Below are 16,399 nucleotides of genomic sequence, written 5' to 3'. Positions count from 1 at the left end.
ACTCCCCCCCCCCCCCCAGTCGTCACACATCGTCACAAATGTCTGACCCCCCCCCCCCCCCCAGGTGCGTGACGTCATTTCTGGACGGCCCCAAAACAGTTAATTTGGAAATGTTCCAGATTCATTTTTGCCTTCATTCACAGATTTGGGCCAACGGCACCTGTCGGGATTAAATTGGCACAATGGAGAACTTCTTCTTTGCGACGGTGATGATAGCGATTTGTGATGTTGATACCCATAAACATTCAATACCTGCAGGCATATGGCTAATGGATGACAGGCTATTGGTTTTAATACAGCTAAGACGTAATAAAATAAAATACATATAAAATAAATTTCATTTATATTTTATTTAAATAAAAATAAAATAAATTTCATTTTGAGTTTATGTTTTATTTTTATTATTTTATTATTTCCCTTCTATGTGACTTTACCGAAAGAAACCAGAATATTTAATACAGCTTGTTGCAGGAAATAAATGAATCTCAATTTTTGGCTTGCAGAGTTGAGAAATGTGTGCAGCTCGAAACCCCGCGAGCTAGATTTGATTCCTGGCTACAGACAACGTCGTCGGTGGTGGCTTTGTATCCCAACACATTCTGGGCTTCGCGTAGGTAGACTGCCTTCAAGTGAAGTTACCTGGTGCGGTGTGTAAGTGAAAAAGATGATTAAATCAGCACTGGGGAGAATGAAGGTAGCTGAACCAGCTAGAAACTATTTTAAAGAATTGTTTAGGTTGCGGGTAAGGCCCACTTACTATATCGCTCTTTCAGAAGCGACCTGCCCACAAATGGTAGGTAGCGCAACGAAGTGGCTTAGCGCGTGGGAACGTTTAGCCGCCAAATACTCTAAACGGATTCACAGATTTGGGCCAACGGCACCTGTCGGGATTAAATTGGCACAATGGAGAACTTCTTCTTTGCGACAGTGATGATAGGGATTTGTGATGTTGATACCCATAAACATTCAATACCTGCAGGCATATGGCTTATGGATGATGGGCTATTGGTTTTAATACAGCTAAGACATAATAAAATAAAATACATATAAAATAAATTTCATTTTAATTTTATTTAAATAAAAATAAAATACATTTCATTTTTATTTTATTATGTTTTATTTTTATTATTTCCCTTTTACGTGACTTTACCGAAAGAAACAAGAATATTTAATATAGCTTGTTACAGGAAATAAATGAATCTCAATTTTTGGCTTGCATGGCTTGCAGAGTTGAGAAATGTGTGCAGCTCGGAACCCCGCGAGCTAGATTTGATTCCTGGCTACAGACAACGTCGTCGGTGGTGGCCTTGTATCCCAACACATTCTGGTTTTCGCGTAGGTAGACTGCCTTCAAGTGAAGTTACCTGGTGTGGTGTGTAAGTAAAAAAGATGATTAAATCAGCACTGGGGAGGATGAAGGTAGCTGAACCAGCTAGAAACTATTTTAAAGAATTGTTTAAGTTGCGGGTAAGGCCCACTTACTATATCGCTCTTTCAGAAGCGACCTGCCCACAAATGGTAGGTAACGCAACGAAGTGGCTTATCGAAGGACCTGGAGGGGGGGGGGGATCCGCTCGACCCATGGGAAGAGAAAACCTCGCTGACTCCAAATATACAGCAGGTGTTGTCAGGGTTGGGATGAAACGCATGACCTTCGATATATACCAGGCGAGGTAGTTAACGTCTCACCACAGTGGCGCCCAAAACCCACAACCACGCACCTGCTCCGACCTGCATAGGTGCTCTCGACCGTAACAACGCTTGACCAAACGGGTACGTGGAGGTCTGTACCGGCGGCGGGCGTCTTTGTGCGCGCGCAATGCGCTTGCGCGGGACGGAGGGGCGCCCCGCCGACCGTCCCATTGCCCCTCGCGAGGAGGTCTTCGAACACATCGTCTTTCGCATCAGCGAGATCAAGGACTTGACCCCGTGCGAGTACATGCTGTCCGCTCTGCACCACGACGTGGCCATGGTGCAGGTGAGAGGTGCAGCCGCTCTTTACCATTAAACTCTTTATTTATTGTACCATGTGAGGCCCACCGAGCTACTTAACTCTCTTTTCAGAAGCGACCCGGCCACAAATGATTTGCTCAACGAAGCGGTTTATCGCGTGGACATTTCCAGCAGCCAAATACTCCAAATGCACGTCGGTTCTAAAACGTGGAGGTAGAAACTGGATGACCCAGAGAAATCCACGTGACCACGGGGGAGGACGTTGAAAACTCCAAAAATATGCAGGCGTCGGGGGTCTGGATCAAACCCCACGACCTATTGTACTCCAGGCGAGGTAGTTAACATCTTGCCACTGCAGCGGTGCCATGGTTTAGGGGAGCGGTGGCACAGTGGTTGATGCGCTGCACCACAAACCCGCCTACGACCCACCGGGGTTTGATTCCCACTTACGGCCAACGCCAGGTGACGATTATCTGAAACGGTCCCGGGCTTTTCCTCAGGTCTATCCAATGAGCACCTGGTGCGATGTATAAACATCGCCACTGGGGAGAAGGCGGTCGGGCGTGGTGCTGGCTTCCCCACCTCCTCCGTGTGCTTTGCCGGCCTCGTAGTTGCTCGCACTGCACTTGCCCCGAACGTCCGTTAAGCCTTTAAGGGACATCTTTGGCAACATGTTGACAAAATGTGGAAAAAAAAGTCAACGCTGATCGGCCGCATTTCGGGCAAATTTTCCCTTCACGGCACTGGAATCGAGGAAGCCAGAGATGGTGGAGAATACGAGGTTGGAGACTGCACTTCACACTCGGGGGGCTTGATGAAAGTTGCATTTGAGAGTTACAATAGTTAGCTAACAGTGGTAGCTGTGGAGGGTCTTTACAGGTTGAGGAGGAGGAGATGGAAGAGGCTACCAAGATCCGAGCCCGGGTGCCAGCGTGCCAGTGGCTGAATTGCGCAACCCTTGGCACCTGATTGGCTCTCGGGTGATGACATCGCAATTATCCCTCCTCCTAAGACCGAAACGGGAGAATCTCTCATGGTAGCCAGATGGCTTACAGAGGTTCTCTGTAAGCCATCTGGCTACCATGAGAGATTCGTTCATGAGGCTATCCACATATACAAACACAGAGACAATTTCAACCGAGAGGAAGGAATTCTGGCTTAGCAATCATTGGAAGGATTTGATAAACCATTCCGGGTCTTAATTGATTGTTCACGCTTACGGTGGCTTTCAGACCGCATCCATCATTTTCGTCTCCCCCCTCCTCTTTTCCGAACATAGATGGACTCGTCCATCTGAATAACTGCCAAATCGCTCTCCGTGGTGCTAACGTAAAAAAAAAACCCGCCACTTTTTTAAAAAAAATGTCTTGCTGTGGTTTTTACACCTGATGATGATTGCTTGTCTTGCAGTCGAAACGTCGTGAGAATTTTAAAGTTTTATATTTTTATTATTTTATTGTTTCCCTTCTACGTGGTGGTGACTTTACCGAAAGAACCAAGAAGGTGCATAAGAAGTTTGACATGCGTACGTCGTCCGTCGTGATTTGTTCTAATTGCTGCCTAACCCACCCTCACCCCCCGTCCAGTCCTCGCCGGGCACCCCGGGGGGGGCCGCCGCTCGCTGCCACACGTGCGGTATCGGAGCGGCGGCGAGCTGCCACTCCGCGCCGGGCACGCCGACCGGACCCCCCCGCGGTGCCACGGGCGGCCACCCGGGCCACGCGCGGCACGACGCCTGGGCCACAGCGGTCGGGCACCGTCCCTCCGTGCAGCCTGCGTACGGAGGAGCTGCGGGTACGGGAGGGGGGGGGTGCGGTGTGCGGTAAACATCGGCACTGCAGGGCTGCACCTTTGCCCTCTTAATGCCACGTGGTTTCCGTTGCCCAGTGGCCTTGCCTCGGGTCGTTTTCGCCTTTTGCTCGTTTAGAGGCAACTGCGTGATTTCAATGCGATCTTAATTGAACACAGTTGAGTGCAGCTATCTTCATAGAATTATTTCCGTAAGCGCATGCAGGAAAATAAAAGGCTCTGTGTATAACAGCTCGATGATGATAATGCATAGTGCATGCGGACGAGCATTTTTGTTTTTACTTTGCGCTTGACGGTGATACCCAGTGATTGTATTTTAAATTGTCGCCTTTTCAGAATAACCCGTCATTTAAAGCATTATTATTTGGTGCCCTCTGTCAATGGACTGCTCTGCGAAGGCCACGCTGTCTTGTCATGCGTGGTGGGGTGGTTATTTGACCTGCCACGCTTCACTTGTGCGGTTGTGGTGAATGGGTGGGTGGGGAGCCAACCACCGATTTGGATATAATTTGCTCGTGATGTGGCTGAGAATCGAGTTATTTTTTGCGTCGTTGGGTTCGTAGTTGTGCGAGAGCCACTCTTCTACCACGAGATAATACAAATGTGGTGCTAAATGGGTTTTGTTGTTTGCAATAATGGCGTTTATCAAGAAAGCTGCTTTATTCAACGATCATTTGTGGCAAAGTGGCTTCTGAAAAAGTGCAAATATAGCTCGGTGTCTTGCCTGATAAAAAATAAAAACGTTTTAAAATTACCCCTCTTCCACAACTTAACCCAATTAAGATTTGCACCAACAAAATTTAATTGCGGCTTCAAGGTCCTGCACGATGCATTTCTCCATGGCGATGATGAACGAAGACTTTCTTTTTTAAAATCTGTGGTTTTGTGAGAAACGAGGTTGCCAGAGGCAACTTGCTATATTGATCTCAATGAGGTGCTGTCGTGGTGCTGAGGTTGTGGCCACCCTGTTCACTGGCTGGGTATTGAGAGATGAGGGGATTTCTGATCGGATCGCCACCTGCATCTCTTACCAAACACCTGATGCCCGATTTTGTAATGTCCAATGAGACGTCGTACGGAAATCTGATTGTTTTTTTGGGTTTTTTTCAACATTCTGGTTTGCCGAAACCACGTAAATTGGTGTGGTGCTCCAGGTGACAAATTTGATTTGTTGGGTGGCAGATGGTGTAGCAGAACATTGGGCATTGTAGAGCAGTACCCCAATTTACATTGGTGATGCGTTCCTGAAATGTGCGACGTAAATTGAAACATACCGTACATCAATAATATATTTTGTCATCGAAAGCACAGTACATGTCGTCATGCGCGCGACACCACAGGGTAGTTTACAGGGTAGGTGAAGCAAGAGGCGATGGGGATACGAGAAAGGATCGATGCTGTCACTGACGTAAATTGGGTTAGCGGTGTTCATAATAAAGCGACGACGTGAAAGGGGTGTAAGTTGTAAATTGATATTACTGTGTTACCCCACGATCGTCTCGCCCAGTGGTTCTTAACCCAGGGGTGCACGCACCCCTTGGGGGTTGCAAGATCCCCTTTCTGGGGATTTCTTTCAAAGGTATATCATCGAAATACAGATTGCGCGCGGGCCAAGTGCAACCGCTTTGTTTCATCAAACCCCTATGTCTGTTGACGTTGCACGTTGTTTGTGAACGATTGAGAACCAAAGGGGTTGCAAGGCTGCGGCAAAGGTTACAACAGCCACCGGTTTTAACGGAAACGTCGTGGATCCTCGTGCCGCCCGTGTTGGTGTAGCCGAGGCCTCCCTCTGCAGGCGGGAGGACGAGTCGTGAAGTCTGCCGTGGCTTGTGGACAATAGCCCCGGTGACCCTCGTTCCACCGTCTCGTTTATTAATGTTAACCCCCCCTCCCCCCCCCCATGTAATGCCGCCCGACCCATAAACGTTGCGCGCAAACGCCCCTAACGACAAATGTGTGCTAATATTTTTATATTTTAAACCCGTGCGAAATAAGCATTTTTGACAAAATATATGAATGGTGGTGCTATGGCAATTCTAGATTTAAAGCTTTCGTGACTGCTAGGATCCATACTCTTTGGTTCTATTAGGTAAAGTCACCACGTAGATAAAAAATAAAATAACAAAAATCACGACGTTTCGGCCACAACACAAGCGGCCTTCATCAGGTGAAGGGACGAGACTGTCTGGAGGACAGCGCTGGAGTGTCCTCCAGACAGTCTCGTCCCTTCACCTGATGAAGGCCGCTTGTGTTGTGGCCGAAACATGATTTTTGTTATTTTATTTTTTACCTACGTGGCTATGGCAATTGGTTTCATCAAGAGCAAATGAAAGCGGAGTTTCCGTTTCGAAAATGTCGGAGACGCAAACGGGGTGGTCGGCAAACGCTGCGCTTGGCCGCCGAGTGATCTGTGCGGTTTTGACGGCCTCGCTCGAAGCGACGTAATAATGGCACGCTCGGCTACACTAGGATTTGTGTGCGGTGAGCCCCTCTGCCTGGTGACAACACAAACGTGTGACCTGCAGTCGTGAGGAACGATAGGGGGGGAGGGGTTGTGGTGGTAATGATGATGACACTGACACCACGATGGGTGATGGAGGGCTATGGCACTTGTGTCTTGCCCACACAGCTGTTGTAGAACGCCCCCCCCCGCCCCATAATACCAACAGCCGCCTTTCGCCACTAAGTGACGGTGACGTCACCACGGCGCCCGTGCCAGATGAAGTGTCGCCGGTCGTTGCCGGGAGGCACCGGGAGGGTCCCACGTGGCCCCCCCCCGACGGGCTGATGAACCGAGACGACCGGTGGGTGCGCGCCGGCTGTGCCCATCGCCCACAGGTGCGGCAGCGCCCACGGCCGGCGCGGCCGCTGCGCGCGTCAACGCCACGCCGCAGCAGCCGGCGAGGAAGAGCGGCACAGTGGAGCGGGGGGTGCAGACGGCGCCCCGGCGGCGGCGGCGGTGGCGGAGGGCCCCCGTGAAGCAGATTGCAGGTACGGCTACGGGTGGTGTGGGTGGTGTTCGCCCTCCCCACCCGCCACCCCCCCATGCCGTCATTCATCTTTTCATCAAATTTGTAAGTTCGTTTTGAAGCAACGTGTCCCAATTTACAGTCGGCGTCTCGTACCGACGGAGACTAATTAATGCGTTTGCGTATTGAAGGCTCGCCGTGCACAGCTTCTGTGGGCGCATTCGTCGTGGGGCTTTGTAAATCGCGGTGGGAAGGCAAAAACCCCTTGCCGCTTTTATCACTGACGTTGCCTCAAAGGCGACGCGGTGCATTAGCCTGGACTTTGGCAATGGCCTTTTGAACATGTGCAGAGGGCGGAGAGAATAACAAATTCTTGGCCGCTGGTGCCGACCTGAATACCGGGCAGCCGGTGCGCTATTTTTTTATGGTCGTGAATATTTACCCAGGAAACCTGGGTCGAAAGTAAGAGACTCACATTTGTCCATGAGGGTCCAGCAAAAGTGTTTTTCTTTGCAGCAGGGTGTACTCATTGATGCATTATTCCAATGGAGAAAGTTTGCAGGAAATGTTTCACATTTGGGGAGAACATGCAAACTTCCAAGTATACAGCAGGGGGTCGGGATAGAACCCACGAGCTCTTGCGTACCAGGCTAGGTAGTTAACATCTCACCACCGCCACCACCGCGGCGTTGGTGGATCACAAACCGAGCTGCCGTTTATTTTTCTCTCCCCGCAGGCTCGAGCCGCCATGGGCGCCCCCAGAAGGCACAGGCCCTGAACCTGGGCGATGAGTTTCAGGCGGAGTTTGACTTTGAGAGCAGCAACGCGCAGCTGGACCGCGAGGAGCTGGACAAGGAGTTCCAGAACAACAAGGCCAAGCAAGGAGAAGGTGGTGGACCTTTTTTTTTAAAAGGAGCACTTTGAGGGACCCGGTTTCACACCACCACCACTCCTGTGGGATGTCTCCTTTTAGAATCAGAATATTTATTTGTCCACTGGGGGATTTCGATGCGCTACAAAGGTTTTTTTGTCCACAGATGTTCAGTAGGGGCGGGTCAGAATGTAACAACATACAATACAAAAACACGATGGGAGTGCACAGTCTATAGGTCAAGTGAACAAATCGCTTGAAAAAATAAAAATCAACTAATCTTGTCTTACCAGGTAAAGATCACTGAGCTATTCGCTTTTTCAGAAGCGACCTGGGCACAAATGATAGCTCAATGAAGTAGCTTATGTGGACATTTATATTAGGCCCTTTTTTTCATACGAGTTAGAGTAATCGTGAGGAATGATAACTTGAGAAACTCTCCGCATGTGACAGCCTTTAGTAAGCTTGGCTGTCACTGCACTTGTGGGTGAGGGCCTCGCATCACTCTGGTCAGGTGTGGGTTGCAGAAAGAGTGGAGCTTGGATAATGTAAAGCATGGATGTGCAGTGCAACAGTGGATTTGTCTTACACCGCCTCTCTTGTGCCAACAAATTATTAGGCGGCTGTGGGGGGGGGGGGGCTACCTTGCCTCGTGGGTTTCACCAAAACCCTGACCATTGTATATTTGGAGTTTGCATGCGTCTCTCTCCCCGTGGTAGTGTGGATTTTTCTCTGGGTCGGTTGAACATGTAGGCTTTTGCGACCAATATCATCCATGATAGATTTTTTTTGGGTTGGATCACGATCTAACCCAAAAAAACCTGTTTTCTCTGAGTCATCCGGTTTTTCCCTCCACATTTTAGAATCAACGTGCACTTATTGGAGTTTACCTGCCAGAAATTTTCATGTAATAAGCCACTTCGTTGAGCTATCATTTGTGGCCAGGTCTCTTCTGAAAAAGAGCCATATAGCTTGATGGGCCTGAAATATAATGCAAAGTTTATGGTCGTATTGTTTTAGCCCTGACTCGCATTGGTGAATGGTTGTATTTTAACAAATGGTAAAAAATTTTGGAGAATCCCCTGTACTAAATGTTGGTCCCTTTAGGACCATGATGCACTTTTGACAATTTTTGTTCACGAGGAGCAATCTTCACGAGCGTCCATCACGGTGGCCTGTTGCCACTGCTGCCACGGCGTCTTCTGTTGAAAAGTTTGGTTCAACAAATCTGTACCGTCGCCCCCCTCTAGTGGCTCACCTCAGCCATCGCCATGAGGGAGACGAAGGTGGCCGGGCATGGTGCTAGGCCCACCCATGCCTTCGTGTGCCGTGCCGGCCTCGGGGTGCCACTCACTAAGAGCACTTGCCCCGATAGTCTGAAGCGAAACGGGGTGGGGATCTTTGTCTTTAATTGTCCAGGCCATCCCTTAATTAGTTTCTGACATTGACGTCTCCCTTTGTGCTGCAGACATGCAGAGGGGTCCCAGCAGGAGCTCTGCCGTGTTTCCTGACAAATGCTTCTATGACAAAACAAGATGCTTCTTTGACAACATTTCCAAAGATGGCGGCAGGTAATGGCATTTCTGCCACTTGTGATTTTTAATTGGGTCTCCTTGCTCATCGCGGGGTTGATGGTCTCGGACGGGCAGTGGTGGCGGCACACCTTTATATACAGCGCCTGGAGGAGGCAACGGGTTGGTGGTTCACAATCTTCTGCCATGTGCACCGACTTGCCAGGAGGTAGCAGTACAGCATGTTGATTCATCTCCATCTGTACGGAGATGGGGTTGCTGTTCCCCCCCATTCACTCTCCCACCTTTGCACGTGTGGGTTTTCTTTGGTTTCGTCCCTCGTGTAATAAAAACTCACAAATGGAGTTGGCCTAACCATCCTAATATAGGATGACAGATCTCGGGCAATTGTTGGTGCCGTTGCTGGCTGCCTTCTCACTCGTATGCGGTTGACTACGCCTCCTGAATATCTGGAAACTTTGGGGCGTTGCAAATGTGTGACGTTAACTTTAATTACTCTGCGCAGAAAATGCACGCTGCGTGAATTGCGGTGTTGCGCTTGATTCGGGAAAAAATCCTAGCTCGAAAATAAGAGGAAGAACCGTGTAATTATTTGACTGGGCACGAGGCGAACATTTCTCTAAAACGCAGGATGGTGTGGAACCGTGCAGGGAACCTCTAATGTAGGGTTTAGCGTTCACTCGAGCAATTCTGTAGTACCGTGATCTATCGTCATCCACAGGCCACTCTTCAACATGGTGTGGGGTGAGCCACTGCTCGGAGCGTCAGACAGAGTCGTTGTCGCGTAACAACAAAACTATTCGCGGTGCAAATCTAGTGGCTGCTCTGATTTATAATACTGCGGGCGCATTAACCGTAGGGATGTACGCCTGCTGCTTGGCAGGGAACATTCAAAGAATCCCGTGACGTGTTTTACAAGTGGCAGCCATTTTTCGTGTGCCGGTGTAAAAACTGCGATATTTGCCAAAATGAAAATGAGTGACTTACTGTGGCCCTTCTGCCAGTAGTAGTGGCACGAGCAAGAAGTTGTGGCACTGCATCTTTATCTCCTCCCTCCACCTCCAATACCAACACGCGCCATTCACTGCTCGGTGAAGGTACACGTGGAATGTCGAAGGCTCGCTGACAGGAGGTCATGGGACAGACCCCAGGTGGCCATGGATAGACTGAGATGACTGGCAAGATGCACCAGCTGTGCTCACAACCCCCGCCACCCCCTTCCTTCCATCTTGTAAGGAACTGCCGCGTGACGTTGGCGGAGGAGCAGCGCTTGAACATGCAGACGTTCGGGGAGAACCTCCCGGCCGCGCGCAATCGCCGCTTCTGGCAGAGTTGGGGCCACGCGTCCTGGCTCAACCGCCGGACCCTGTGGGGTGGGGACGGGCGGCCGGGCATGTCCAAAGCAGGGGTGCGGTCTCCTCTGCTGGCCAAGGTGCAGGCCTAGACAGATGATGATGATGAGGATGAGGAGGAGGAGCACGTGCAGGTAAGGGCAGCTCCCGCTCCTGCACTCCCGTTAAGCTGCAAAACAAAAATATCGAGAATCTGCTCGTGCCTCCCTGAGGAAGTCACGTGACTTGTGTGGCCATCCCTGCTGAATCCCTTACCCTCTGCCCCCAAACCCCCCCCCCCCCTGTGAAAATACCCTGCTCCGTGGAGGATGATAGAGAGACCCTTTTAAGGTATTGTCTCTGATCCCATTTTTCCATTTGTCTCCTCTACCCCTTTCTATTCCTCTTCCCATTCATTACGTCCTTGACTCTACTCGCCTTCTCGTGGTTGTAGCCATGGGTACTCTTCTAGATTTAAAGCTTTCGTGACTGCAAGGATCCATACTCTTTGGTTCTATTCGGTAAAGTCACGTAGGTAAAAAATAAAACAACAAAAATCACGACGTTTCGGCCACAACACAAGCGGCTTTCATCGGGTGAAGGGATCAGGCTGTCTCGAGGACAGCGCTGGGGTGAAACACAGCCACGCTCAGACCGCGACCTTTAAGCTGTGTGCGAGGAAACAAGGTGCCTTGACAAAGGAATTAGCATAAAAATTAGCATTTGATTGGCCGACTTAGCATAGAGGTGGTGTACGTGCGGGTGAACATGCCGTTTGGCGGGGGGGGGGGGGGGGGGAGTTTACCTATTGATGGTGTGAAAGGGGAATTTTTAAGAGCTGCGAAAGTTTGGGGTACCACTACTTGAAAAATATACTGTACCATTGAAAATTAGTTTAATGTTTAGTTCGATTTCGAACATCTTTCCAATGGTTGCTTAATTTGAAACCATCTTCTCGGTGAAGGGATCAGGCTGTCTCGAGGACAGCGCTGGAGTGACTTTACCGAATAGAACCAAAGAGTATGGGTACACTACCGCATTTGCTCACATAATATAATTTGCGTATTATATCGTGAACAACTTCTCAATCATCATTTATATAAAATCTTAAACATGACTAGATTTTTTTTATCGATCAATCGCATGCCAAATTTAATGCTTTTGTACGATCTGACCTGCTGGAGGGCTACATGTGTAGTGGCCTTATTGATGTCGGAGACTGTTTACTTGAGGCAACACATATTTATTACAGACACTTCTGTTACAGTTGCGAGTCTTATACTTGAAGAGGTAACGGCCTCTTCACCCGTACTTTATAGAGGGAAACGTTCCCCGAGCTTTAGCCCACGCTAGCTCCCTGGTTCCCTCTATCCTGTTCCTCTCCCGGGAGGCTATCTGACCTGGCCCAGCTTCGGCGCAGGTCCCGATCACCAGCCATACGAGTCCGGCCCTCAGAGGGACATCGGCCGTCGCGGCTCCGGTGTCGCACCCTGGCTTGCTTTGCCCGGCCCTCAGAAGGTCAGCGAATCAAAGGAGTTCCAGGGTCTGGCTAGTCAATCTTCGTTCTTCACTGGCTCTTCATCTTGCTTGAGTTGAACTGCCTCTCAGCTCCCCGGGTCCCACCTTTTATACTGTCTCTCACTGAGGGGCGGGGCTGGGAGTGATCACAGCATCCCCCACAGCCCCCCAGGGTGGTGACCGTAGCGGACGTGTTTGTGGCCACCGTTATACAACCGCGTGTCACCCTCCCGTAACACCTCTACACGTGTTTGGAAGATCAAGAGGTACAAGAATGGTTATGGCCAAGATTGGTACAGGTTTTCTTCAAGTGTCAGAATGTCCTCTTGACGATTCTATTTGGATGCCACGGTGGCTAGGAGATGTTAACTCACTTTGCCTGGTATGCAGCAGGAGGTCTGGGGTTCCATCCCAACCCCGACGCCTGCTGCATATTTGGAGTTTGCAAGTTCTCCCCGTGGTCATGTGGATTTTTCTCCGGGTCCTCTGTTTTTTTTTCCCTCCCACGTTTTTAAAAGCATGCGTTTTAGAGTATTTTGCTGCTATAAATGTCTACACGATAAGCCACTTCGTTGAGCTATCCATTTGTGGTGGCTGTCTCGGCCTCACTACGCTGCGTTGCATCACTGTCCGAGTAGTAAACCTTCAGAGCCAGGGTGACCATCCGACTCCAACGTATTTAACGAATAGAACGACATAAAACTCATGGGAAAACACAGCACAAAATAGAGCATCTGTTAATACTTGCAATATCAATATAATTAATTAACACTGCAGCATCATAACATTGTCTTGGACAACATGAATCTCAATCATAGGTCCTGGATGGACCAGGTACCTACATTAGCACTGAATAGCTCTACAACAAGAGAATACGCTACTATGTTCAATAAGGTCACTTTGTGTAATCACCATACTGCAGCCCAAATGTACAGCGCTGCTGCACATAACACTGAACTGTAGACGAGATACATCTTCATCCTTGCTCTCAAGAATGCATTAAAGTTACATGGGCACAAGTCTGGCTCGACTTATCTAATTACAAACAACTATTCACAATAATGCAAGTGGCAGGCTTCGTTGTTAACCAGGCCTCCATATTTATCGTAACAATTTAACAGCATTATAAAGGCATTTACAGCATTATAACGGCAATCCTAACATAACAGGAGTCCCAGTAATTATAAGAACACGAGGGGGTTTGGTGGCCAGCAGCACGCCCTGCCGCCTTTATCTCCCCAGTGGCGATGTTGACACCCAAGCAGTTACTCGTTTGGTGGCCGTGAGCGGGAATCGAACTCGGGTCGCCGGGTTCGTAGCGCAGCGTAGCGCTAACCACTACACTACAATGCGTTACGCTTCCACATGCGAGGGTCACGTGACAGATTTGACGCCACAGCTCACTTGCCGTGCAAAAAATATATGCATTATTGAGCTCCCCTCCCCCCTAAAAAAAAAAAGTGTATTTTTTATCATTTTTGCGTGGTGTACAGTCTGGTAAGTACCCACATGGCCAATTTCCAGTTGGTTGCAAGTCGGGAAGTACGCTAAACATTTTGAACAGGCACAAATTCACAACTTTGCCTTTTATATATATGGAGATAAACGAACTTGCAGACAATGATTCTTAAATTCCCACAATGAGCAGATGCTCCCGTATTCGCTGAGATGCTAATTGTGCCTCCATTTTGTACTCTTTGTAATGACTGACACCCCTGCCTTGCCTCGTCGCTTCGAGACCCTTAACGCGTCACTTCCAGGTCACATGACCAAACTCGACACCATCATATCAGGAAGTTCCTGTGTAAACACAGCCCCATATCTGCCGTGGGGCAGAACAGTGGCCATGTCTCTCCGGAAAGAGCGCTGCATAGCTCCGTGGGCCTTACCTGGTAAAATACAAATGTAGAGTAGTTTCTTTCAAATGGAGTTGGTTGGCAACGCTCTCGTGCCCAATTTTAGAGATTGACGAAGGGAATTGGATGGTTTGGAGAGGCACCTTGTCACCAAATCTTGGCCTAAATCGGGACCACGCAAACCAAATTCTCCAAATGAGAATGGAGCCCTTTGTGGGGTCGACGATGATCTGTTGGTTTTGCTTCTTGATGTCGGCAATGCTTGCTTTTGTTGTTGCAGGTTGCAGAGAACTTCCTCCCAGAGTGTACAAATATTGGGGGTTTGCTTGATTTAAAAAGTTAAAATTTGTTGGGTCTGAAGAAACGTTACGTAGAGGGGTAGTGCAAGGACTGTATGTGGGTTGTGTTAATTGATATGCGATTCTTTTAATGTCTATGGTGTGTAAATAAGATACACACCTCGTTTAGTTGAACACTTTACACATTTATAATTGTAAGTATAGTTTTAAACTTTAGTCTAATGGGTGTGGTAAAACATTTCTGTAAAGTCGGACTTAACTTTAAAGCTTTAATTGTCTCCTAAAATTGGTTATTTTGTGCGACCGGTCTTAAGCTGTAATGAGCATGGACATGACAATTTAATTGAGTTGTGTTTGTATTTCACAAGGCAGCATTAAATGTTGCTGAATTTATATCGGTGCATTCGCTGTGGTGAAATGGCCGGCAAATAATTAAGTTGGCCAACTGTTAGCTTTACAACATTGCTTCGTTGAATTTTTACTGCATTGCTTTATATTCCTGTAAACTTTGTCCGTAATGTAGTACAATGCATGGCTTTAACAGGATCAGGGATGGTGGGAGGGGGGGGGTTGCTGTATTTGAAAAAAGTAAAGTGCATTTCAATAAATTGAGGCATCTGTTCCAGCTTGAGGGCCGATTTTGAAAATTGAATCTGTGCTTGGTATGTTATGCAGCGTGGTGTGGTAGCCCAGCCCCAGCCTGCCAAGGTGCCACCTCGGCCGGCTGGGCAATCTAGGCGAGGCCGGGGGCTCTGCACGAGACTAGGCCTCACCACGGTACTCTGAGTAAGAAGTTAACTGCAATAGAGTCGGTATATACTACTGTTGAGTCGGTAGATACTGCTGCAGAGTAGATGCTACTTTAGAGTAATTAAATACTGTTATAGAGTAAGCAGACACTGCTATAGTCAGCTGATAATACTATAGTCAATAGATATGACTATTGATTCCATAGATACTGTGGTGCCACAGCAACGGAGCAACTCCGCCGGCGCCACCATCCCCTCGCACCCCTCCACACGAACGTACGCACACTCCCACTAAACACACACACACACACTCACGTAGGGTCTCGAAGGGGGGTGCCTGGCCCACGGGCTTTCATCCGAAGGGCCCCTAGCAGGGATGTCCCCCGGTTTCCCGTTGCCAGGAGATTGGCTGACCCCCCCCCCCCCAGGCCGGATTACACGGCGGCCCCCCCTAAAATCAGCTTTAAAAAGTCGCAGGGGCGCATAGTGCTTTACAGGCTGGCCGCAATGAAGCGCACGCAACACGGGAGATGGGGCCTCGAGGGCAGAACACTCCGCTGGCAGCGCAGACGTGGAGGTGGGAGGGAAGTTCCTAGCCACGCCGCGGGGTGGGGAGGACCGGGTGGGGAGGACCGGGTGGGGAGGAGGGGTGCGTAGACAATGGGTCAAGGCGCAACGGAAAGTCACGCTCCAGGTAAGGGCGGGAACATCGGTTTAAAATCGAAATGTAGGCGCTCGATTGGTCTGCGCAGGATAACACCACGTGACCCTGGATCTTCGGATTCCCAGGGCGTCAAAGGGAGGGAGGTGAAAAAACGTTCAGGTGGTTCTCCTCCAGCCATCCAGCCACCCCAGTCTGATTCCCGGCCGCTCGCGGCGTCCGAGGGACGCTGGCGAGCGCCGCTATGACTCGACCCCAGGCGGAGACCTCTTGGATCATCGTCCCTCCGACTCCCGCAGCTTCCGTGCGACACCGTGAGTGCATCTGCGAGTTGAGAAGTAGAGTTTTGGGGGTACACCCAGGGATTGAATAGGGATAGGCTACACGCTGCTCGTGGAATATTTACTACTGGGCCGCACAGGGTTTTCTTTAGACGCGTCATTAATAAACTTCAGTTCAGAAGATCGGTGCGGTGCGATTTCTGTGTGCGCGTGTGGGCGAACTTCGGCGTGGTGTCTGTGAATTTTAGTGGAGCGACTGCGTGCGGGGCCGGGGTCCGTGAGAGAGCGAGCGCGGGGCTGCAGTGTGTCGGCCCGGGGTTGGTGTGTGAGGTGCGCATCTGTAGTGGATTCGAATTAGGTGCACACACAACTTCCTGGGAGGCAACACTTATTTATTAATGAACACAACAGTTAGCTCTTACATTACGCATAGGGTGGTGACCACCGACTTACTCTAGCTAACACACACTTCTCAGATACCCTAGGGAGGTACAGCCTCCTGTCTTGGCGGGACTTACACGTCTACCGCTATCCTAGAGTCCGCCGGCTGGGACCTACACACGGATCTCT

At 49.5% G+C, this 16,399-nt stretch overlaps 1 protein-coding gene across 1 annotated transcript; it reads left to right on the top strand.

Moving 5' to 3' along the window:
- The first annotated feature begins 1,792 nt into the window (after positions 1 to 1,792).
- LOC142915641 (protein LSM14 homolog A-like) lies at positions 1,793 to 14,774 on the top strand. Its single transcript, XM_076061360.1, has 7 exons — positions 1,793 to 1,978; positions 3,540 to 3,747; positions 6,601 to 6,753; positions 7,468 to 7,620; positions 9,071 to 9,173; positions 10,371 to 10,620; positions 14,120 to 14,774. The coding sequence occupies exons 1-6, from the start codon at positions 1,820 to 1,822 to the stop codon at positions 10,576 to 10,578; spliced, it is 984 nt and encodes a 327-aa protein (XP_075917475.1). The 5' UTR covers positions 1,793 to 1,819; the 3' UTR covers positions 10,579 to 10,620; positions 14,120 to 14,774.
- Positions 14,775 to 16,399: the final 1,625 nt, after the last annotated feature.

Source organism: Petromyzon marinus, unplaced genomic scaffold (genome assembly GCF_048934315.1).
Source record: "Petromyzon marinus isolate PM22_M1 ecotype Great Lakes invasive population unplaced genomic scaffold, UKy_Petmar_22M1.pri1.0 PM_G_Scaffold_33, whole genome shotgun sequence".
Taxonomy (NCBI): Eukaryota; Metazoa; Chordata; class Hyperoartia; order Petromyzontiformes; family Petromyzontidae; genus Petromyzon; species Petromyzon marinus.
Note: the sequence above shows the minus strand (reverse complement) of the source record. Positions and strands in the feature narration are given on the sequence as shown.